Source organism: Hypanus sabinus, assembly GCF_030144855.1.
Source record: "Hypanus sabinus isolate sHypSab1 chromosome X2 unlocalized genomic scaffold, sHypSab1.hap1 SUPER_X2_unloc_13, whole genome shotgun sequence".
NCBI classification, from domain to species: domain Eukaryota; kingdom Metazoa; phylum Chordata; class Chondrichthyes; order Myliobatiformes; family Dasyatidae; genus Hypanus; species Hypanus sabinus.
The window spans coordinates 165,694-190,693 of NW_026778983.1; the positions used below are offsets into that span (position 1 = coordinate 165,694).

Here is a 25,000-nt window from a genome sequence, read left to right on the forward strand (position 1 = left end):
TAGCGTCAGTTAGTCAAACGTTTTTCTTAGTATATATACTAAGTACATGTTAGTACATATTTTACCTTTCTATGCATATAAAACACTTAAGAAACATATGTATTTCAATTATTAAACCACTGCGTTGCTTAGTAATAATTGTCACTTTCATCGGGGCAGGGCCTTTCACATGCTCCATTAAAATTGTTCCAATCGTTCACCGACTGTAGCCTAACGCTTTTCCAATGACCAATGGCATTTCACCTCTTTCTGATCGCTTTATTACTCCCACCTTATTTTCAATCGCAATCGTGATTATTTTTGTGAACAGAAACACCACGGATTCAGAGCAGCGCCACTGGGTCCTAAAGCCCACCGCACTGAGACAGGTTAAATAAGGTCCGGGGTTCCACTGGGTCCTAATGTCCACCGCACTGAGACAGGTTAAATAAGGTCCGGGGTTCCGCCGGGTCCTGATGTCCACCGCACCGAGACAGGTTAAATAAGGTCCGGGGTTCCGCCGGGTCCTAAAGCCCACCGCACTGAGACAGGTTAAATAAGGGACTTGAGCATCCACGTTTTTTGGTATCCGCGGGGGGGGGGGTCCCGGAATCAATCCCTCGCGGGTAAGGAGGGCCGAATGTATACTGGCTGCCACATTAAAAGAAGAACGTGTTTCCGTTGGAGAGTTACGGGGGTGGGGGGGAGTTTCACCAGGATCGGAAGGGGAGAGGTCGGACAGGCTGGGCTTTCTTTCCCTGGAGCCTGCAGAGTGAGACGATTGAGGTATATGAAGTTAAAATAGAAGGTCAGAGTCTTGTTCCCCCACCCCCCACCCCCTCCCTGTGGTACCAGAAGTAAGAGGGAATGTTCCCCATGTTGGGGGAGTCCAGAACCAGAGGCCACGGTTTAAGAATAAGGGGTAGGGCATTTAGAACGGGGTTGAGGAAAAACTTTTCCACCCGGAGAGTTGTGGATCTGTGGAATGCTCTGCCCCAGAAGGCAGTGGAGGCCAATTCTCTGGCTGCTTTCGAGAAAGAGTTAGATAGAGCTCTTATAGATAGCGGAGTCAAGGGATACGGAGAGAGGGCAGGTACGAGGTACTGATTGTGGATGATCAGCCACGATCACAGTGAATGGCGGTGCTGGCTAGAAGGGCCGAATGGCCCACTCCTGCCCCTACTGTCTATTGAATGGGTATGAGGTAAGGGGGAGAAGATTTAAAGGGGGGGGGTCAAGGCTAATGGGGAATGGTACAAAAGATGAGGCATCAGTAGATTGGCCGTGATGGTACGAAACTCCGCTTCCCTTTTGCCGTCTGTCAATCTCCGTTCTCTCTCTTCCCCCCCCCTCGGCCAATTTTTCTTTGCACATTTTCAGGGAGGGTGGCAGCGGTTTAGAGCCGGGTCCCGTTAACTGACGGCGGGAAGCCTCCGCGGGCCAGGCAGCGTCTGTGGAACCGCTAGCCCTGGAGACAGAGGTGAGGTTTCAGTTGTGACGGAGGGTCCCAGACCTCGCCCTCCACGGCCGCTGCCTGACCTGCCGGGCATTTTATTTCAGAGCTCCGGCGCCTGCAGCTCTTCTGTCATTTCCAGCACGGGCTGGAAGGGCCGAATGGCCAGTAAACGAAGCGCGTGCCCTTCTAGGAGGAAGACACGGGCTCCTTGGTCTCTCAAGCTCCTCTATTTCACTCGCCCTCGGAAGGGTCTCTTCCGCAGACGCGGCCTGGGTCTGCTGAGTTGGTCGCGGGGGTGGGCTTTCCCCCGGGTTGTCGCGGTTTCCTCCCGCAGTCCAAAAAAGGCTTGTGAATCGACCTGCGACTGGGGCTGGGGTGAATGAATAACTCTGTCACTGTCAAAGCCAGGAGGGAGTCTGGTCAAATCAAGTCACTTTTTATTGTCATTTCGACCATAACTGCTGGTACGGTACACAGTGAAAACGAGGCAACGTTTTCCAGGACCACGGTGTTACATGAAACAGTACAACAACTAGACTGAACTACATAAAAAGCTACACTAGACTACAGACCTACCCAGGACTGCATAAATTGCACAAAACAGTGCAGGCATTACAATAAATAATAAACAGGACAGTAGGGCAGTCCAGGCTCTGGGTATTGAGGAGTCTGATGGCTTGGGGGAAGAAACTGTTACACAGTCTGGTCGTGAGAGCCCGAATGCTTCGGAGCCTTTTCCCAGACGGCAGGAGGGAGAAGAGTTTGTATGAGGGGTGCGTGGGGTCCTTCACAATGCTGTTTGCTTTGCGGATGCAGCGTGTGGTGTAAATGTCCATGATGGCGTGAAGAGAGACCCCGATGATCTTCTCAGCTGACCTCACTATCCGCTGCGGGGTCTTGCGATCCGAGACGGTGCAATTCCCGAACCGGGCAGTGATGCAGCTGCTCGGGATGCTCTCGATACAACCCCTGTAGAATGTGATGGGGATGGGGGGGTGGGAGATGGACTCTCCCCAGCCTTCACAGAAAGTAGAGACGCTGCCGGGCTTTCTTTGCTGTGGAGCTGGTGTTGAGGGTCCGAGAAGGTGCCCAGGGATGGTCATCCCTCACCACTCCCCCCCCCCATCTGCTGCCATCCTTGTGTGTCACCCCTTTGCCCGCCGCGTCTCTTTAACTGTTTAGGCGCTGAAGATTAATGGCAAAAGATAAAGTCTCAGCTGAAGTGCGCCGAGTTCTGAGAACACGGCTATTTTCTTCCCTTTCCTGTCTATATCACCACATGACAACTACAGCACGGAAACGGGCCATCTCGGCCCTTCTAGTCCGTGCCGAACGCTCACTCTCACCTCGTCCCACCGACCCGCACTCAGCCCATCACCCTCCGTTCCTTTCCTGTCCATATACCCATCCAATTTTACTTTAAATGACAATACCGAACCTGCCTCTACCGCTTCTACTGGAAGCTCGTTCCACTCTCTGAGTAAAGGAGTTCCCCCCCCCCACCCCAGCCGTGTCACCCCTAAACTTCTGCCCCCTGACTCTCAACTCGCGCCCTCTGGTTTGAATCTCCCCCGCTCTCAATGGAAAGAAGCCCGTCCACGCCTGGCGAGTGTGTGAGTTAATTTCCTTTGTTGTCTGCGGTTGAAATGCAAGGAGCAGGCAAGCCTGCTTCGGGGTTCACTGTTCATCCCGAGTCCCGTCCAGGTCTGAGACTCTCCCCGCCACCCCACCCCACCTTTGCTCTTTTTATTCAAGCCGGTGACCTCCCCTCCCCTCCCCTCCACTTCCCTCTCATCCTATTGGCATGATAACTCTGTCACAGGTCGTCCTCCTCAACGCCCTCCGAGCATGCCCAATCAGGGTCCCCCCTCCTCCTCTCCTCCACATCCTGCGCGTAGAATGAAGTTCACGGACTGAGGGTACACGGCACAAGTAGAGGCTGCCTGCCCCCCTCCCCACAACCCGACCACCGTGTAAAGTTGATGCTTTTTTTTCCCGGGAAGCAAGATCTCTCGTTGGAGCCTTAATTCTTCACCAGGGTTCACTGGGACTGGGTAAAGATGATCGCCTGCTTGGGCAGGGGAAATCTGCTGGACCTTCCGCAGGAGGGGTTTTCAGAGGTAAGCACTGCCGAGGAGTTACCCCCCCCCCCCCAGAGCAAGCAGCCCGTGTAGGTGACAGCCCCCCACCCCACTCCAGGACACGCAGTGCGCTGCCGTTTGGGTGGCGGGGCGAGGAGAGTGTCAGCGGGCAGGGTTCTCCGAGAAGAGCTCTTTCACGTTGCTGACATGTGGGTCTGATTAATTCCCCCCACATTGCAAATCCGGATCTTTTTTCAAACGCGCCGCGGCGAGAAATGGGCGTCCGCCGACCGCGAAGGTTTTCACAGCTGCCTTTCGTGGGGCGCCTTGATTGCTCACCGCGGTGATTTCTCCTGGAAGATGGGGTCCCTGTGTGGGGAGGGTCGGCAGATGGGGAGGAGGGAGACCGGACGGTTTGAAAAGTTTGGAAGTTACAAAGATATTTCCAGGCAAATTTGCCGTGGGTGCTTTGAAGACCAGACGGTCATCGTATTTTTTTTCTGGAGCAGTTTGAGCAAAGTTAAGAATTCCTGCGTGCCTGGCCTGCTGTGTCCCACCGGCATTTTGTGTGTGTTGTTGCTTGAATTCCCAGCATCTGCAGATTTCCTCGTCTGAACAGTGCTTCTCCCTATAGACGCTGCCTGGCCTGCTGTGTCCCACCGGCATTTTGTGTGTGTTGTTGCTTGAATTCCCAGCATCTGCAGATTTCCTCGTGTTTGCCTTAAGAATTTCTGTACTATTTTGAAGTCCGCCGTTTACGTCTCCGAGAGAAGCGCATAATCTGTTTAGTGCTGGCTGTCGATGTGACCCTCATTACTACAGTACCAGCAGAGAGGGATTTTATTGTGGTGGTCATTGCTAAGACTTTTCAGGACTTACCACCTACTCTGAGGACAAACGGGAGAAATATATATTTTTAAAAATAATCCATTTCTCTAGTAGAGTGATAGGTTCAGGACTGTGAAAACACAGTGGCTGTGCCAAATATTCTTTAAATTGAAAATCTAAGATGTAATAACCCTAAAAATTATAATCTGTAAATCATCAGTTACAGAGAAAGGTTGAACAAGTTAGGTCTTTATTCTTTGGAGCGTAGACGGTTGAGGGGGGACTTGATAGAGGTATTTAAAATTATGAGGGGGATAGATAGAGTTGACGTGGATAGGCTTTTTCCATTGAGAGTAGGGGAGATTCAAACAAGAGGGCATGAGTTGAGAGTCAGAGGGCAGAAGTTTAAGGGTAACATGAGGGGGAACTCCTTTACTCAGAGAGTGGAACGAGCTTCCAGTAGAAGTGGTAGAGGCAGGTTTGGTATTGCCATTTAAAGCAAAATTGGATAGGTATATGGACAGGAAAGGAATGGAGGATTATGGGCTGAGTGCCGGTCGGTGGGACTAGGTGGGAGTGAGCGTTCAGCATGCACTAGAAGGGCCGAGATGGCCTGTTTCCGTGCTGTAATTGTTTTATGGTTGTATATGTTATAATAACATAATTCGCCGAAGACCTTTTAATAGTAAACTTGAAAATCTGAAAAATACTGAAAAATAAGCGAACAGCGGTAATCATTGGTGTCCCGTAACAGTTAAAACTGCAGCGGGCTCTTTAAGAGGGTGGGTAAGGATTGAAGGAGTTACTGATAATATTCTTTAACAGAATCATCGATCTGCCGATGGGCAGTTAGGATCAGGGCAACAGTACCCTCAGAGCTAAGATTTCTGTGTGCTTGTTCGGTATCTGATGGGAGTGAGTATCTGAATTTTAAAAAAAGAGATGGGATTTCTGGAACAGTGACATGAGAGACGAACGGAAGGTGCTGGAGACACTCGGGAGACCAGGTAGCATCTGTGGAAGGAGGATCAGGTCAGAGACCCTTCCGGGCGCCTCACTGTTGGAAGGGTGGTCGAGGCTTCGCAGAGGGTGCAAGAGGCTGCCCGGTTTGGAGGGCACGTGCTGTCACAAGAGGCCGGACAAACCTGGGCTGTTTCCTCTGGAGCGCCGGAGGCTGAGTGAGGGGGAGATCTGGTAGAGGTTTACAAGATTATGACAGAGTTGTCAAGGGAGCGTCTGTTTCCTAGAATTGCAATGTCCAATACCAGGGGGCAGGCATTGACGGTGGGGGGGGGGGGGGGGTAGGTCCAAAGGGGATTGCGAGGGTCAAGTTTTTTTACTCAGAGTATGGGGGATGCCTGGTGTGGTGGTAGAGATAAATTCATTGGAGGCTTTTAAGAGACTTTTAGATAGGAGCGTGGGTATGAGGAAGGTGGAAGGATGTGGACATTCTGTAGGTAGGAGGGGTTAGCTTTCGGTGGAGGGGAGGGGTGTTTGATTTACCTTTTCAGCACAACATTGTGGGCCGAAGGGCCTGTGCTGAACTCTTCTATGTTCTCTATATAAGCGAAGCTGCAGTTAGTAGATCACGTCAAGTCACTGTTATTGTCATTTCGACCATAACTGCTGGTACAGTGCACAGTAAAAACGAGACAACGTTTTTCAGGACCGTGGTGCTACATGAAACAGTCCAAAAACTAGATTGATCTACGTAAAAAACAACACAGAGAAAGCTACACTGGACTACAGACCTACCCAGGACTGCATAAAGTGCACAAAACAGTGCAGGCATTACAATAAATAATAAACAGGACAATAGAGCAGTAAGGTGTCAGTCCAGGCTCTGGGTATTGAGGAGTCTGATAGCTTGGGGGAAGAAACTGTTACACAGTCTGGTCGTGAGAGCCCGAATGCTTCAGAGCCTTTTCCCAGACGGCAGGAGGGAGAAGAGTTTGTATGAAGGGTGCGTGGGGTCCTTCATAATGCTGTTCATTTATTTACAAATGCAAGAGATTCTGCAGACACTGGAATACAGAGCAACACATGCACGCACACTCACTCACTCACTCACACTCCCTCTCTCCCGACCAGAGTAAACTGTTGACATGTTGGCCGAGTGCGGATGAAGGGTCTCAGCCCAGACCATGGGATCACGTGATTAGATACGGTTTTTGGACATTCAAAAGCTCCGGGAAGGCATGTCACAGAACTTCTGCTAGCAGGCATCCAAAATTATTTGTAGAATAAGTTTCGGAAAGCAAGGGAACACCTTTCTTTGGCATCCTCTGCTGCTCAAGTGTGTCCCAACGAGGTTTACGCTCCACAAAGTACTTCAGCTGCTGTAGTTAGATAAGACCACAGGTCAGAGGAGCAGAGTTAGGCCATTCAGCCCATCGAGTCTGCACCACCATTCCGTCATGACTAGTTTATTATCCCTCTCAATCCCTGCCTTCGCCCTGTAATCTTTGATGCCCTGACTAAGCCTGCACTGCTCCCTGTGTCAGGGCACCTGGAAGACAGACTTGAATGGAGCACCAACACAGAGGCTGTGCACAAGAAGGGCCGGAGTCGCCTCTACTTCCTGAGGAGACTGAGGTCCTTTGGAGTGTGCAGGCCTCTCCCTCACACGTTCTACCGGTCTGTCGTCACCAGGACAATCTTCCACGCGGTGGTGAGCTGGGGCAATGGCATCGACACGGGGTGACGCCAACAGGCTCGATAAACTGATTGGAAAGGCTGGCTCTGTTGTCGGAGTCGAACCGGACACACCGGAGGCCGTGGTGGAACAAAGGACCCTCCGGAAAATCCCGGCAATTCCGGACGATGTTTCCCACCCTCTGCGGGCTGCCTTGGCCGAACAGAGGGAGCACTTTCAGTAACAGACTGAGACAACCGCGCTGCTCCAAAGAGCGATAAACGAGGTGATTCTGACCCTCGGCCATCGGGCTCTATAATGAGTTACCCTACAGCCGGGGGAGTGACGTCTCCCCCCCTCCCCCGTTAGACTGTTTGTGGTAACTTATTTTTATTTTGTCTAACTTCGTTTCTAGTGTTTGTACATCATGCCACTGAGACACTGTTAATTTCTTTTGGGATCAATAAACCATCTGTCTTATCTATCAAGAACCTATCAACCTTCTCTTTAAATATACCCAGTGACTTGGCTGCCGCAGCCGTCTGTGGCAATTAATTTCTACAGCTGCATCACCCTCCGGCTGAAGAAATCCCCCTTCATCTCTGTTCTAAGTAGATGTCGCTCTGTTCTGAGGCTGTGCCCTCTGGTCCTAGACTCCCGTCCACAAGCGTTAAACTTCGCAGCCAACTTAGACGCGGCGGCCCTTCAGAAACGTCCTCGACACAAATAGGCAGAATAATTAGGTGGAGAGGCACGTGTGTTGAACAAGCTCTCGATGCTCCTCTGGGTGTTTGATGTCCATTTGAAGAGAGTGTATTGGTTTAACGCGGTTTGCGAAATGCTGCATCTTCCAGCTTCTGCCTCACAGGTTCACCGGGCTGACGCAGACTTTGCGCTCAAGCCTGCCCGAGACCCAAACCTTCCGACGCGGAGCTGCGAGAGAGCCGGGCGGCATTCAAACGAGTCGCCTTCAACAATTCGGCTCTACCTGCCGAGGAGTCACTGTCATTACGTTTATCAGGGCTCCGTTTCCGACTGCCCATTTAGTCTGCTCTGTCATTCCTCATCTAAATCCGAGTGGCCAGACCTCGTCTCCCCTTAAACACTCTTCACCTCGACTGCTCGGTGTAGCAGGGCATTCTGCTTTGATGCAGTTCTAGAGAAATTCAGAGGGGTAGTGGTAAACATGTCTCCTGGACGCGATGACACAGGCACTGACAGGTTTTTAGAGGGGCACATCTGGGGAGGAGGGACAGTTATTAGCCCTCAACTACCAGACTCCTGAACAAACGTGGATAACTTCTCAGGTTACTGTCACTGGCGTGTGACGTGAAATTTGTTAACTTAGCAGCAGCAGTTCAATGTAATACATAATCTAGTAGAGAGAGAAAAAAATACTAAATAAAATAATAATAATAAATAAACAAGTCAATCAATTACAGTGTACTTATATTGAATTGATTAAAAATGGTGCAAAAAACAAATGTGGTATGTATTAAAAAAAAGTGCAGCAGTGTCCAAGGGTTCAACGTCCATTTAGGAATCCAATGGCGGAGGGGAAGAAGCTGTTCCCGAATCGCTGAGTGTGTGTCTTCAGGCTCCTGTACCTCCTCCCTGATGGAGGAGGGGAAGAAGCTGTTCCTGAATGGCTGAGTGTGTGTCTTCAGGCTCCTGTACCTCCTCCCTGATGGCGGAGGGGAAGAAGCTGTTCCTGAATCGCTGAGTGTGTGTCTTCAGGCTCCTGTACCTCCTCCCTGATGGCGGAGGGGAAGAAGCTGTTCCTGAATCGCTGAGTGTATGTCTTCAGGCTCCTGTACCTCCTCCCTGATGGCGGAGGGGAAGAAGCTGTTCCTGAATCGCTGAGTGTGTGTCTTCAGGCTCCTGTACCTCCTCCCTGATGGCGGAGGGGAAGAAGCTGTTCCTGAATCGCTGAGTGTGTGTCTTCAGGCTCCTGTACCTCCTCCCTGATGGTAAAAGTGAGTAAAGGGCATGTCCTGGGTGCTGGAGGTCCTTAATAATGGACGCTGCCTTTTTGAAACACCACTCCCTGAAGATGTCCTGGGTACATTGTAGGCTCTGCACTGAACGTATTCCACAACCTGTGGGCTCATCGTTAAGGATCTACAACTCATGTTCTCAGTATTATTTATTTATTATGTAGATATTATTATTTATTTCGTCTCAGCTCAAGCTGGTAAAACCTGAGGTACAGGCATAGCCAAACACACTCATTTCTCAATTGCTGGGAACTTTCAGACTGTTCCAGTGGTGTTTAGTATTGTGGCTTTCTGAAGATTTACGTAGGTATTGAAGGCATGAAGGGATACGGGGAGAAGGCAGGAGATTGGGGCCGAGAGGAAAATTAGATCAGCTGTGATGAAATGGCAGAGCAGACTCGATGGGCCAAATGGCCTCATTCCGCTCCTGTGTCTCAAGGTCTTATGTTGCCGTGTTTAATGCTGTTGTGTAGTGACTTCAGGACGATATCAGTTGTAGATATTGCTATCGGGACAATGTATACCCTGTTCATGTTCCATAGTCTATCAATTTCCTCTTTTAATTGTGCAGTGACTTTGGGATGATACCAGTTGTAGATATTACTATTGGGACAATGTATATCCTGTTCATGTTCCATAGTCAATCAATTTCCTCTTTTAATTGTGTAGTGACTTTGGGATGATACCAGTTGTAGATATTACTATTGGGACAATGTATACCCTGTTCATGTTCCATAGTCTATCAATTTCCTCTTTTAATTGTGTAGTGACTTTGGGATGATACCAGTCGTAGATATTACTATTGGGACAATGTATACCCTGTTCATGTTCCATAGTCTATCAATTTCCTCTTTTAATTCAGCACTTTTCTGGCGTTTTTCACGGATTGATTTCTCTAAGTTATGTGCATTTAAAATGGCAATACCTATTAAGTAAGTTGTTCCTGCTTATTTATCCTGTATTATTGTATCCGGACGGTTATCATGCATTGTCCTGTCTGTAATCACTGATCGGTCATAATATAATATGTGGTACTCTAAAATTGGGTCAGGTTTTGTATTTACAGTAAGATATGGTTTCTTTCATGAGTCTGCACTTTAAAGCAAGATTTTGGTGAATGATGTTCGCCACTTGGTGGTGCCGGAGTCAGTAATCAGATTGAGTTAAACTGCTACAGGATCCTGAACTGTTTCTGGTTTCTCTTGGCATCTTCTGTATTTATCATCTTGAATTTGTCGGTCTTTTGTTATGTATATTATTAGGGTTTTTGTAATTGCACGGGTTGTCCTTGGTTGTATCTCCGTCTTGGTATGTAGTTTTCCTTGGATTGCCGTGTATCTTCTTGTTCCACTATGAATGCCTGCCAAAAAAGACACAAGGGAACATATACATATTTGTGATAATAAATTAACTTTGATCTTCGAAGTAGTGAATGAATTCGTTGAAATTTTGCTGAGGCCTTGGAGGGAATTCCAATTGTTGAAAGAGGGAGGAAGACAACAGGGCTGGAAGCTTTCTGTCAGTCCGTTGTTGACGAGATAGTGGCATCAGTAACTGATGAGGAAATAATTATTGAATCACTTGGGGGGGGGGGAGGGGAGGATGGAAATAGTTCTGCGAGCGGTAAATCGCGTTCGACAGATGTGCACAGGCCCTTCGAAGACGTGACAGGGAGATTTGATCCAGCGCGTTTAGGTTTCCAAGAGGCATCTGACAAATTGACTGCGCCCTTTGGAATGATTCCTCAAAGATACATCCGCGGTATTCCTCTGCCTGACCAACACGTCATTGCGTTTGTTACATCGACAGCGAGGAGGGCCGTTCTGTTGAAGCGGGAGGATACGTCGGCTCCCACTCCGTCACAACGGTTCTCTCAAGTCTTAGTTTGGAGAAAATTAGCAGCTGAACCTTCGAACCCGTGTTTGAATTTGAGAAAAGATGGGGTTCGTTTGCTCGTTACTACCGTTTGAGTTAATTGGTAGATTTCCTCCACGATCTGATTGCAAATTTTGGTATGGTTCTTTTTGCTGGCGGTTTGATGTTTATCGTTAGAAGCTTTTTGTCTGACGCACGGCTCCGGGGTCGAACACCTCACGGGTTCTGTTTTTCTCTCATGTTTTTCTTGCTTTAGTAGGGTCTTTTTTTCTTGTGTCTCCATATTGTTCAATTCTTAATATTGTTTATTTTCCCCTTTTCGAGACATTGTAAGTGTCACTTCAATATTGTCCCGTTATTTTGGACGATAATAATAATAATTAAAAAGATTTGTAAAGAAAAGGCTGAGGAGAGAGTCTCCGGGTTGCGGCCCGGATGAGAGAGCGTGTCTCATGACGATAGGCTGGGTGAGACGGGGCTTTTCTCATTGGAGCGTAGGAGGCTGAGAGGTGACAAGAGGCCCAGATCGAGTAGGCGGCCGGTACCTCCCTCCCGGGGAGGAAAACGAGAGGGCGTAACTCAGACCGGCTCGTCAGTACGCGGCAGAGGCAGGTCGACAGTCGCAGGCAGATGAACGAAGAGACGAACGTCTTCAGCCAACGGCCTCCTCTGGGCAGGGATCCGCTCTTTCCAGGCGAGAGGAATTTTTCAGTTTTGCTGTCCAACCAATGAGATTCGAACCGCTGAGCTTTGTAAATTGGAACCACATGCCACTTTGGCTGTGCACTGAACTTTTATGAGCGATGACATAAATGAGTGCCGTCAATGATCACATACCAGTGCTCCCTTTTAGAGTCCCGTGTGTGTGAGACAGAGTTTAAATACTTGGAAGCTGACTCCCTGCCAAACATTCACTTCTTCCGAAAGAGGGACCCGTGCTCTGAAACAAACAGTTCATTTGTTGTGAGGGGTTTGTTGTCCAGACAGCGGTGAGAGGTGTTATTTGGAGGGAGGGAGAGGGGGTGGGGGTGAGGGGTTAGAGAGAGCAAGGAGGGGAGGGAGAGCAAGAGAGACCGAAAGGAGGGGGGAGAGAGGGAGGCGGGGAGGGGGAGCAAGGGAGAGAGATGGGGGTTGGGGAGAGAGAAGGGGCAATGGTGAGGGGAGAGGAAGAGCGTTTGGGGAGGGGGAGAGGAAGGACGAGGGGGAAGGGGGAGCAAGAGAGAGATGGGGGTGAGGGAGAGGGAGGGCAATGGGGAGGGGGAAGAGCAATTGGGGAGCAGGGAGACAGAGGAGGTGGGAGAGGGATCAAGAAAAGACGTGGGGAGTGGGAGAAAGGCGGAGAGATGGGGAGGGGAGAGTGGGAGGGCAATGGGAGAAGGGTGAGAGACGGGGAGAGAGGGGGAAGGGGTGATGGGGAGGGGGAGAGGGGGCAATGGGGGGAGAGAATGATGGAAGGGGCAGGGGGTAGAAAGCGAGAGTGATGCAGCTGGTCAGGACACTCACGAAAGGCCATTTCAAAATGCTTCTCAGAAAAGACGCAGGTTTTTACGAAGGGTGTTCGAGTTTTGGGGGGGAGGAAGGGCATTTGCACAGTGGTCGGCACGACGCTGTTCCCGCTCAGTGATCAATTTTGCACGGCAAGCTCCGTACGGAAGCCGCCAGGGGGCTTCCCGTGACCGCGTGGGTTTCCTCCCGCGGTCCAGAGACGTACCGGCCAGGGGCCTTCCCGCGGTCCAGAGACGTACTGGCCGGGGGCTTCCCGTGACCGGGTGGGTTTCCTCCCGCAGTCCAGAGACGTACCGGCCAGGGGCCTTCCCGTGACCGGGCGGGTTTCCTCCCGCAGTCCAGAGACGTACCGGCCAGGGGCCTTCCCGTGACCGGGTGGGTTTCCTCCCGCAGTCCAGAGTCGTACCGGCCGGGGGCTTCCCGTGACCGGGTGGGTTTCATCCCGCAATCCAGAGACGTACCGGCCGGGGGCTTCCCGTGACTGGGTGGGTCTCCTCCCGCGGTCCAGAGACGTACCGGCCGGGGGCTTCCCGTGACCGGGTGGGTCTCCTCCCGCGGTCCAGAGACGTCGGGGCATCCCGTGACCGGGTGGGTCTCCTCCCGCGGTCCAGAGACGTACCGGCCGGGGGCTTCCCGTGACCGGGTGAGTCTCCTCCCGCGGTCCAGAGACGTCGGGGCTTCCCGTGACCGGGTGGGTCTCCTCCCGCGGTCCACAGACGTACCGGCCGGGGGGCTCATTTGGTCGTCGTAGATTGCCCTGTGGTTAGGCGAGGGTTAAAGTCGGTGGGTTGCTGGGAAGAGCCTGCTCCACGCCCCATCTCTAAATAAATCAAATCCAATTTAGGAACCGGCAGCTCGCTCACCCGCGACTGCTAATGTGACTGACTCAGCAGGAGGTCTCCTGCCAGCCACCGTCCATGAGAGAAATATGGAGTGGCTGACGTTACGCTGGACGTGAAATGAAATCACAGCAGTACACACGGTGAGCGGGATAGCTTCCACTTCTTGTGCGCAGCCAGGCCAGGGCGTGAGTACAGAGGAATGCACTCAGCGGCCGCTTCCTTTCTATGTCTACTGGTTAGTACAAGTAACCCATCAGCCAATCACGTGATCAAGGCATAAAAGCACGCCGGCGCGGTCTAGCGGCTCGGTTGTCATTCAGACCCAACAGAGAGAAGAAATGTGATTGAAGTGACTTTGACAGCGGGAGTGATTGTCGGTGCCAGACGGGGTGGTCTGAGTATCGCGGGAACTGCTGACCCCCTGTGCTTTTCACACTCAACAGCCTCTGTAGAGATTACAGCGGACAGCGCGAAAGACAAAAAGAGTCAGTTCTGCAGACAAAAACGCCTTGTTAATGAGAGAGGTCGGAGGAGAACGGCCAGACTGGTTCAAGCTGAGGGGAAGGCGACAGTAACTTGAATGACCTCGCGCTACAACAGGGGTGCGCAGAAGAGTGTCTCTGAGCGACACGGCACGTCGAAGCTCGAAGCGGACAGGCCCCAGCAGCGAAAGACCACGACCGTACACTCGGTCGCCACTTTATCAGGTCCAGGAGGTGCCCTGTAAAGTGACTGCCGAGTGCAATTTTAATTCCAAGTACGTTCGGCCCTCCTTATCCACGGGGGATTGGTTCCGGGACCCCTCCCGGATACCAAAAAACACGGATGCTCAAGTCCCTTATTCAACCTGTCTCAGTGCGGTGGTCCTTGGGACCCAGCGGAACCCCAGTCCTTATTTAACCTGTCTCGGTGCGGTGGACATTAGGACCCGGCGGAACCCCGGACCTTATTTAACCTGTCTCAGTGCGGTGGACATTAGGACCCGGCGGAACCCCGGACCTTATTTAACCCGTCTCAGTGCGGTGGACATTAGGACCCGGCGGAACCCCGGACCTTATTTAACCCGTCTCAGTGCGGTGGACATTAGAACCCGGCGGAACCCCGGACCTTATTTAACCCGTCTCGGTGCGGTGAACATTAGGACCCGGCGGAACCCCGGACCTTATTTAACCTGTCTCGGTGCGGTGGACATTAGGACCCGGTGGAACCCCGGACCTTATTTAACCTGTCTCGGTGCGGTGGACATTAGGACCCGGCGGAACCCCGGACCTTATTTAACCTGTCTCGGTGCGGTGGACATTAGGACCCGGCGGAACCCCGGACCTTATTTAACCTGTCTCGGTGCGGTGGACATTAGGACCCGGCGGAACCCCGGACCTTATTTAACCTGTCTCGGTGCGGTGGGCATTAGGACCCAGCGGAACCCCGGACCTTATTTAACCTGTCTCAGTGCGGTGGACATTAGGACCCGGCGGAACCCCGGACCTTATTTAACCTGTCTCAGTGCGGTGGACATTAGGACCCTGCGGAACCCCGGACCTTATTTAACCTGTCTCGGTGCGGTGGACATTAGGACCCGGTGGTGCATCTCCGAATCCGCAGTGTTTCTGTTCACAAAAATAATCACAATTGCGATTGAAAATAAAGTGGAAGTAATAACGCGATCAGAAAGAGGTGAAACGCCATCGGTCATTGGAAAAGCGTTAGGCTATAGTCAATCAACGATCGGAACAATTTTAAAGGATAGTGAGAAAGGCCCTGCCCCGATGAAAGCTACGATTATTACTAAGTAATGCAGTATTTTAATTATTGGGTTTTGGGGTTTTGGGTTTTTGATTCTCCACATCAACCCGGCATGCTAGGGAGTGAGCTGAAACTGGATCAAACTCAGGAACTTCCATTCCCGAGCCCTGCGCTGAAACATACGCTCTTGTGTTTTATGTGCATTGAAAGGTAAATTGTATACTATATACTAAGAAAAACATTTGACTAACTGATGCTAAATAATACCGGATGTACCTGTTCCGACTTAATTAGTAAGAGAAATTCCGATTTTTTTCGATCCCGATCCACGATAACCCACGCACATCCTCCCGTTTACTTTAAATCATCTCCAGATTACTTATAATGCCTAATACGGTGTAAATGCTATGTAAAATAGTTGCTATACTGTATTGTTTAGGGAATAATGACAAGAAAAAAAGTCTGTACATGCTCGAACAACGAGGGCTGGAAGAGCACTTCCGGGTTTTCGCAATTCGCGGTTGGTTGAATTCGCGGATAACGACTGTACAATTCAAGGGCAGAGCTCAGTTCATTTTCTTGAACACTGTTTCCACGATTAGTGCTGGGTATTGATTATCGGGAAGTGTTGAGCGACTGGCTGACATCGTGAAACCCTGCACCAACTTGTGAGGCACTCGTTTCGTTAGTGAGAGAGTCTGGGACCAGAGGACACAGATAGAGTGGGTGTGGAGAGGATGTTTCCTATAGTGGGGGAGTCTAGGACCAGAGGACACAGATAGAGTGGGTGTGGAGAGGATGTTTCCTATAGTGGGGGAGTCTAGGACCAGAGGACACAGATAGAGTGGGTGTGGAGAGGATGTTTCCTATAGTGGGGGAGTCTAGGACCAGAGGACACAGATAGAGTGGATGTGGAGAGGATGTTTCCTATAGTGGGGGAGTCTAGGACCAGAGGACACAGATAGAGTGGATGTGGACAGGATGTTTCCTATAGTGGGGGAGTCTAGGACCAGAGGACACAGATAGAGTGGATGTGGAGAGGATGTTTCCTATAGTGGGGGAGTCTAGGACCAGAGGACACAGATAGAGTGGATGTGGAGAGGATGTTTCCTATAGTGGGGGAGTCTCGGACCAGAGGACACAGATAGAGTGGATGTGGAGAGGATGTTTCCTATGGTGGGGGAGTCTAGGACCAGAGGGCACAGATAGAGTGGATGTGGAGAGGATGTTTCCTATAGTGGGGGAGTCTAGGACCAGAGGGCACAGATAGAGTGGATGTGGAGAGGATGTTTCCTATAGTGGGGGAGTCTAGGACCAGAGGACACAGATAGAGTGGATGTGGAGAGGATGTTTCCTATAGTGGGGGAGTCTAGGACCAGAGGACACAGATAGAGTGGATGTGGAGAGGATGTTTCCTATAGTGGAGGAGTCTAGGAACAGAGGACACAGATAGAGTGGATGTGGAGAGGATGTTTCCTATAGTGGGGGAGTCTAGGACCAGAGGACACAGATAGAGTGGATGTGGAGAGGATGTTTCCTATAGTGGGGGAGTCTAGGTCCAGAGGGCACAGATAGAGTGGATGTGGAGAGGATGTTTCCTATAGTGGGGGAGTCTAGGACCAGAGGACACAGATAGAGTGGGTGTGGAGAGGATGTTTCCTATAGTGGGGGAGTCTAGGAACAGAGGACACAGATAGAGTGGATGTGGAGAGGATGTTTCCTATAGTGGGGGAGTCTAGGACCAGACACAGATAGAGTGGATGTGGAGAGGATGTTTCCTATAGTGGGGGAGTCTCGGACCAGAGGACACAGATAGAGTGGATGTGGAGAGGATGTTTCCTATAGTGGGGGAGTCTAGGACCAGAGGACACAGATAGAGTGGATGTGGAGAGGATGTTTCCTATAGTGGGGGAGTCTAGGACCAGAGGATACAGATAGAGTGGATGTGGAGAGGATGTTTCCTATAGTGGAGGAGTCTAGGAACAGAGGACACAGATAGAGTGGATGTGGAGAGGATGTTTCCTATAGTGGGGGAGTCTAGGACCAGAGGACACAGATAGAGTGGATGTGGAGAGGATGTTTCCTATAGTGGGGGAGTCTAGGACCAGAGGGCACAGATAGAGTGGATGTGGAGAGGATGTTTCCTATAGTGGGGGAGTCTAGGACCAGAGGACACAGATAGAGTGGGTGTGGAGAGGATGTTTCCTATAGTGGGGGAGTCTAGGAACAGAGGACACAGATAGAGTGGATGTGGAGAGGATGTTTCCTATAGTGGGGGGAGTCTAGGAACAGAGGACACAGATAGAGTGGATGTGGAGAGGATGTTTCCTATAGTGGGGGGAGTCTAGGACCAGAGGACACAGATAGAGTGGGTGTGGAGAGGATGTTTCCTATAGTGGGGGAGTCTAGGACCAGAGGACACAGATAGAGTGGGTGTGGAGAGGATGTTTCCTATAGTGGGGGAGTCTGGGACCAGAGGACACAAATAGAGTGGATGTGGAGAGGATGTTTCCTATAGTGGGTAGTCTAGGACCAGAGGACACAGATAGAGTGGATGTGGAGAGGATGTTTCCTATAGTGGGGGAGTCTGGGACCAGAGGACACAGATAGAGTGGATGTGGAGAGGATGTTTCCTATAGTGGGGGAGTCTAGGACCAGAGGACACAGATAGAGTGGATGTGGAGAGGATGTTTCCTATAGTGGGGGAGTCTAGGACCAGAGGATACAGATAGAGTGGATGTGGAGAGGATGTTTCCTATAGTGGAGGAGTCTAGGAACAGAGGACACAGATAGAGTGGATGTGGAGAGGATGTTTCCTATAGTGGGGGAGTCTAGGACCAGAGGACACAGATAGAGTGGATGTGGAGAGGATGTTTCCTATAGTGGGGGAGTCTAGGACCAGAGGGCACAGATAGAGTGGATGTGGAGAGGATGTTTCCTATAGTGGGGGAGTCTAGGACCAGAGGACACAGATAGAGTGGGTGTGGAGAGGATGTTTCCTATAGTGGGGGAGTCTAGGAACAGAGGACACAGATAGAGTGGATGTGGAGAGGATGTTTCCTATAGTGGGGGGAGTCTAGGAACAGAGGACACAGATAGAGTGGATGTGGAGAGGATGTTTCCTATAGTGGGGGGAGTCTAGGACCAGAGGACACAGATAGAGTGGGTGTGGAGAGGATGTTTCCTATAGTGGGGGAGTCTAGGACCAGAGGACACAGATAGAGTGGGTGTGGAGAGGATGTTTCCTATAGTGGGGGAGTCTGGGACCAGAGGACACAAATAGAGTGGATGTGGAGAGGATGTTTCCTATAGTGGGTAGTCTAGGACCAGAGGACACAGATAGAGTGGATGTGGAGAGGATGTTTCCTATAGTGGGGGAGTCTGGGACCAGAGGACACAGATAGAGTGGATGTGGAGAGGATGTTTCCTATAGTGGGGGAGTCTAGGACCAGAGGACACAGATAGAGTGGATGTGGAGAGGATGTTTCCTATAGTGGGGGAGTCTAGGACCACAGATAGAGTGGGTGTGGAGAGGATGTTTCCTATCGTGGGGGAGTCTAGGACCAGAGGACACAGATAGAGTTGGTGTGGAGAGGATGTTTCCTATCGTGGGGGAGTCTAGGACCAGAGGACACAGATAGAGGGGGAGTGGAGTGGATGTTTCCTATAGTAGGGGAGTCTAGGGCCCGAGGACACAGATAGAGTGGATGTGGAGAGGATGTTTCCTATAGTGGGTAGTCTAGGACCAGAGGACACAGAGTGGATGTGGAGAGGATGTTTCCTATAGTGGGTAGTCTAGGACCAGAGGACACAGATAGAGTGGATGTGGAGAGGATGTTTCCTAACGTGGGGGAGTCTAGGACCAGAGGACACAGATAGAGTTGGTGTGGAGAGGATGTTTCCTATCGTGGGGGAGTCTAGGACCAGAGGACACAGATAGAGGGGGAGTGGAGTGGATGTTTCCTATAGTAGGGGAGTCTAGGGCCCGAGGACACAGATAGAGTGGATGTGGAGAGGATGTTTCCTATAGTGGGGGAGTCTAGGACCAGAGGAGACAGATAGAGTGGGTGTGGAGAGGATGTTTCCTATAGTGGGGGAGTCTAGGACCAGAGGGCACAGATAGAGTGGGTGTGGAGAGGATGTTTCCTATAGTGGGGGAGTCTAGGACCAGAGGACACAGATAGAGTGGATGTGGAGAGGAAGTTTTCTGTAGTGGGGGAGTCTAGGACCAGAGGACACAGATAGAGTGGGTGTGGAGAGGATGTTTCCTATAGTGGGGGAGTCTAGGACCAGAGGACACAGATAGAGTGGATGTGGAGAGGATGTTTCCTATAGTGGGGGAGTCTAGGACCAGAGGGCACAGATAGAGTGGGTGTGGAGAGGATGTTTCCTGTAGTGGGGGAGTCTAGGACCAGAGGGCACAGATAGAGTGCATGTGGAGAGGGTATTTCCTGTGGTGGGGGAGTCTAAGACCAGAGGACAGCCTCAGAATAGAGGGATGTCCTTTTAGAACAGAGATGAGGAATTTCTTTGCCGCAGGCCGCTGTGGAGGCCCTCAGCCATCAGGCTCTTGAACCGGTGGAGGTAGCTTCACGCAACCTCACTGACCACACAGACCCGTCTGGTCCAGCAAGCTGCGTCGCCCGTCAACGCACTGATCTAACTCCGGCCGAATTGATGACCCGCTGACCGGTACGCCCTTGGGATCTGGGAGGGACCCGGAGCACCCCAGGGAAACCCTGGCGCTCGCGGGCAGGACCTGCAGGCTCCTCGTCGACGGCCCCGGATCGAACTCTGAACTGCAGCGCCCATCGAGCTAAGCACCGCGTTACCGTGGCACCCCACAGCGCTCTCATTGCGGCCATTTCGTCCAGCCACCTGCCCTCCCGGAGGCAGCTGAGTATTTCTCTGTTGTGATGGCCCGGTTCTGCCCACGGCTAGTGCTCGCCCACAGTACGAGTGTAGAAGCTGTCGTTTGAGATGGCTGTCATGGAGCCATGCTCACGATCTGGGAGAAGTAAGCTTTTTTTCTCCCCAGCAGCACGTTATTACAGGCAATATCAAATAGTGTTCGATTGATAACTGTTTAAAGTCCATTTCCAGTACACAATTATAATAAATTAAAACAAAATAAATATAAATACATAAGGTAGTTTATATACATAGAGTGATTGTCTGCCCATAAAGTGACTCTGGGCATGGGAGTGTCAGTACGGAAGGTGATTCTGACAGGAAATGATAAAGTAGTGGTGATTGGGGGTGTGGAGTGGCGGGTCGGTGGGTGATTGGGGGTGTGGAGGGGTGGGTCAGTGGGTGATTGGGGGGTATGGAGGGTGGGTCAGTGGGTGATTGGGGTGTGGAGGGGTGGGTCAGTGGGTGATTGGGGGTGTGCAGGGGTGGGTCAGTGGGTGATTGGGGGTGTGGAGGGGTGGGTCAGTGGGTGATTGGGGGTGTGGAGGGGTGGGTCAGTGGGTGATTGGGGGTGTGGAGTGGTGGGTCAGTGGGTGATTGGGGGTGTGGAGGGGTGGGTCAGTGGGTGATTGGGAGTGTGGAGAGGTGGGTCAGTGGGTGATTGGGAGTGTGGAGTGGTGGGTCGGTGGGTGATTGGGGGTGTGGAGGGGTGGGTCAGTGGGTGATTGGGGGTGTGGAGGGGTGGGTCAGTGGGTGATTGGGGGTGTGGAGTGGTGGGTCAGTGGGTGATTGGGGGTGTGGAGTGGTGGGTCAGTGGGTGATTGGGGGTGTGGAGTGGTGGGTCAGTGGGTGATTGGGGGTGTGGAGGGGTGGGTCAGTGGGTGGTTGGGGGTGTGGAGGGGTGGGTCAGTGAGTGATTGGGGGTGTGGAGTGGTGGGTCAGTGGGTGATTGGGGGTGTGGAGTGGTGGGTCAGTGGGTGATTGGGGGTGTGGAGTGGTGGGTCAGTGGGTGATTGGGGGTGTGGAGTGGTGGGTCAGTGGGTGATTGGGGAGTGTGGAGGGGTGGGTCAGTGGGTGGTTGGAGGTGTGGTGGGGTGGGTCAGTGAGTGATTGGGAGTGTGGAGTGGTGGGTCAGTGGGTGATTGGGGGTGTGGAGTGGTGGGTCAGTGGGTGATTGGGGTGTGGAGGGGTGGGTCAGTGGGTGATTGGGGGTGTGGAGTGGTGGGTCAGTGGGTGATTGGGGAGTGTGGAGGGATGGGTCAGTGGGTGGTTGGGGGTGTGGAGGGGTGGGTCAGTGGGTGATTGGGGGTGTGGAGTGGTGGGTCAGTGGGTGATTGGGGGTGTGGAGTGGTGGGTCAGTGGGTGATTGGGGAGTGTGGAGGGGTGGGTCAGTGGGTGTTTGGAGGTGTGGTGGGGTGGGTCAGTGGGTGGAGGTATTGATCAGACTCACTGCTTGGGGGAAAGTCAGTTTTTGAGTCTGGTGGGTCCTGGTGTGGATGCTACGTAGCCCCCTCCCCGACGGGATTGGGACAGACAGTCCGTGAGCAGGGTGTGTGGGATCCTTCACGGTCCCGGTGTGGATGCTACGTAGCCCCCTCCCCGACGGGAGTGGGACGGACAGTCCGTGAGCAGGGTGTGTGGGATCCTTCACGGTCCCGGTGTGGGTGCTACGTAGCCCCCTCCCCGACGGGAGTGGGACAGACAGTCCGTGAGCAGAGTGGGTGGGATCCTTCATGGTCCTGGTGTGGATGCCACGTAGCCCCCTCCCTGACGGGAGTGGGACGGACAGACCGTGAGCAGGGTGTGTGGGATCCTTCGCAAAGTGGAATTATACCAGTTAAGTGTCAAAGCCGTGCCCGTAAAGTGTGGTTAGTGAAACTTAAATCATGGAGGAGTGTTATAGATGAATCTGACAGGACAAACCACGTTATCAAGTTATTCACCTTCCATAATTGGTAGCTGTGCTCGTAGAAACCGCAATGGTGCCTTTGATTTATCCTCAAGCAGTTTAGCTCAGCTCTGATCCACCTTGTCAGCCAGTAGAGCTCCAGCTTCCAGTACCTTCACTTCAGAAAGCTTTTACTTTCCGCTTCTTTGGAGATGCTGTGTGGAACCGGCCCTTTCGAGCTGTGCCTCCCGGCAACCCACCGATTTAACCCCCAGCCTAATCACAATGACCTGTTAGCCTACGCACTGGTGACGTGTTCGGATTCTGGGAGGGAAACCGGAGCACCCGGAGGAATCCCCTCACGTTCGGGGGGGGGGTGGGTGTTTAAACTCCGGGATTGAGCTTCAAACGCTGACACCCGGGGGCTGTAATTGCGTCACGTTAATCGCTGCGCGGCACTCCGGGGGGGGGGGGGGGGGCCAAGTACCATCTCGGAGTTTCCCTGGACCGCACGGCAACCTACCAACTGGCGTGTCTTGGGTGGGCTGTGGGAGGAAACCAGAGCACCGGGAGGAGACCCACGTGGGGCTGGGGAGAACGTGCACTCCTCCTTATGGGCAGCGGCCGGGATTGAACCCGGATCTCCGGAACACCCCGAGCTGTTGGAGGGCTGCTTCGTTGTTTCCGGTGTCGCTTCTGATTCGGATTCAGTTTATTCTCATTTAGAAACCACAAAAGTCAACGCGGTTAAAAAATGAGACAATGTTCCTCCAGAATGATATCACAACAACACATGACAAAACAGACTACACCAGAAAATCCACGTACGTTTGGCAATCCCCAATCCAGAGTCCGGAGAGGCTGCTGCGTATTAATATCACGCTACCATCTTAGCGCGTTCCCCGGAAAGGAGCTCCAAATCCACCAGACAGAACAAGACCAAAAACTAAAGCTACAAGACCCGCACAAAACCCCATAGTTACAACATATAGTTACAACAGTGCAAACAATAGCATAATTGATAAAAAAAAAGACCATGGGCACAGTAAAAATAGTCCAAAGATGTTATAAGACTAAGTTCAATAGAAATCACCACACAGTTTCCACAAGTCCCCAGGGTCCCGACAGACTCACCATCCCACGCTGGCGGCAGAAGGGAATACCCCCGCTACGGACTTCCACGGCGCCGCCCGACTCAGCCTCGCAGACGCAGCGCACAACGAAATCTCCGTCGAACCCAGCCTCACAGACACAGCACACAACGAAAGCTCCATCGAACCCAGCCTCACAGACACAGCGCACAGTGAAAGCTCCGTCGAACCCAGCCTCGCAGACACAGACACAGTGAAAGCTCCGTCGAACCCCGTCTCGCAGACACAGACACAGTGAAAGCTCCATCGAACCCAGTCTCACAGACACAGTGAAAGCTCCATCGAACCCAGCCTCGCAGACACAACACACAGTGAAAGCTCCATCGAACCCAGTCTCACAGACACAGTGAAAGCTCCATCGAACCCAGCCTCGCAGACACAGACACAGTGAAATCTCCGTCGAACCCAGTCTCGCAGACACAGTGAAAGCTCCATGGAACCCAGTCTCGCAGACACAGACACAGTGAAAGCTCCATCGAACCCAGCCTCGCAGACACAGACACAGTGAAAGCTCCATCGAACCCAGCCTCGCAGACACAGACACAGTGAAAGCTCCATCGAACCCAGTCTCACAGACACAGTGAAAGCTCCATCGAACCCAGCCTCACAGACACAGACACAGTGAAAGCTCCGTCGAACCCAGCCTCGCAGACGCAGTGAAAGCTCCATCGAACCCAGCCTCGCAGACACAGACACAGTGAAAGCTCCGTCGAACCCAGTCTCACAGACACAGTGAAAGCTCCATCGAACCCAGCCTCACAGACACAGACACAGTGAAAGCTCCGTCGAACCCAGCCTCGCAGACGCAGTGAAAGCTCCATCGAACCCAGCCTCGCAGACACAGACACAGTGAAAGCTCCGTCGAACCCAGTCTCGCAGACACAGACACAGTGAAAGCTCCATCGAACCCAGTCTCACAGACACAGACACAGTGAAATCTCCGTCGAACCCAGCCTCGCAGACACAGACACAGTGAAATCTCCGTCGAACCCAGCCTCGCAGACACAGACACAGTGAAAGCTCCGTCGAACCCAGCCTCACAGACACAGCACACAGTGAAATCTCCGTCGAACCCAGCCTCGCAGACACAGACACAACGAAAGCTCCGTCGAACCCAGCCTCGCAGACACAGACACAACGAAAGCTCCGTCGAACCCAGCCTCGCAGACACAGACACAACGAAAGCTCCGTCGAACCCAGCCTCGCAGACGCAGTGAAAGCTCCATCGAACCCAGCCTCGCAGACACAGACACAGTGAAAGCTCCGTCGAACCCAGCCTCGCAGACACAGACACAGTGAAAGCTCCGTCGAACCCAGCCTCACAGACACAGACACAGTGAAAGCTCCATCGAACCCAGTCTCGCAGACACAGACACAGTGAAAGCTCCATCGAACCCAGTCTCACAGACACAGTGAAAGCTCCATCGAACCCAGCCTCACAGACGCAGCACACAGTGAAAGCGACCTGACCGCAGCGGACCCTGAGTCCGTCGAGCCTCCGAGCACAGGGGCGTTTGCCTAGCCTTTAACCCAGGAGTTGGCCCTCCATGGGCCAACCAGCCTCCTCCTCCAACCCCAGCCCAGTCACAGGGCGGTTAGCCGACCGACCAGTCAGTCCTTGGATGGCGGGAGTGCCCAGTCTGGGCACGCAGGAAGAACCTGCAGCTTCCTCGCAGAGGAGGCCGGGCGCGCAAACCGATCCTCAGAAGGGGAGATCGGAAGTGGGGCGAGTGAGCGATTTCAAGTGCCTGGGCGCCACCATCTCTGAGGGTCCATCTTGGGCCCGACGTATCGGCGCGGCTACAGAGTTTCATTAGAAGCTTGAGGAGGTTCGATTCGTCAAATAAAGCACTCGGAAACTTCTACGGATGTGCCGCGGAGCGGGTTCACCTCCGAGTGCTGCTGGGGCGGGCGGGGGGGTTGCTACAGCACAGGGTCGAAAGAAGCTACAGAAAGTTGTAAAATCGGTCAGCTCCATCACGGGCACCCCCTCCGTAGTATCCGAGACATCTTCAAGGAGCAGCGCCTCAGAAAGGCAGCGTCCATCATTAAGGACCCCCCCCCCCCCCCACCAACCACCCAGGACATGCCCTCTTCTCATTGCTACC

General features: G+C 52.3%; 1 protein-coding gene across 5 annotated transcripts in view; it reads left to right on the forward strand.

Moving 5' to 3' along the window:
- LOC132385735 (dixin-like) overlaps positions 1-25,000 on the forward strand; it is a 270,730-nt gene that overhangs the window by 44,230 nt on the left and 201,500 nt on the right. The window contains exon 1 of one of the 5 annotated variants that reach the window (XM_059957949.1): positions 3,316-3,555. The exons of 3 other annotated variants lie outside the window; for them this stretch is intronic. In XM_059957949.1, coding sequence (XP_059813932.1) covers positions 3,496-3,555 — 60 coding nt within the window. In that variant the 5' untranslated portion in view covers positions 3,316-3,495. Of the gene's footprint in view, positions 1-3,315; positions 3,556-8,931; positions 8,956-25,000 lie in introns of those variants that run through there. One more of the 5 variants, XM_059957950.1, reaches the window with a different exon arrangement.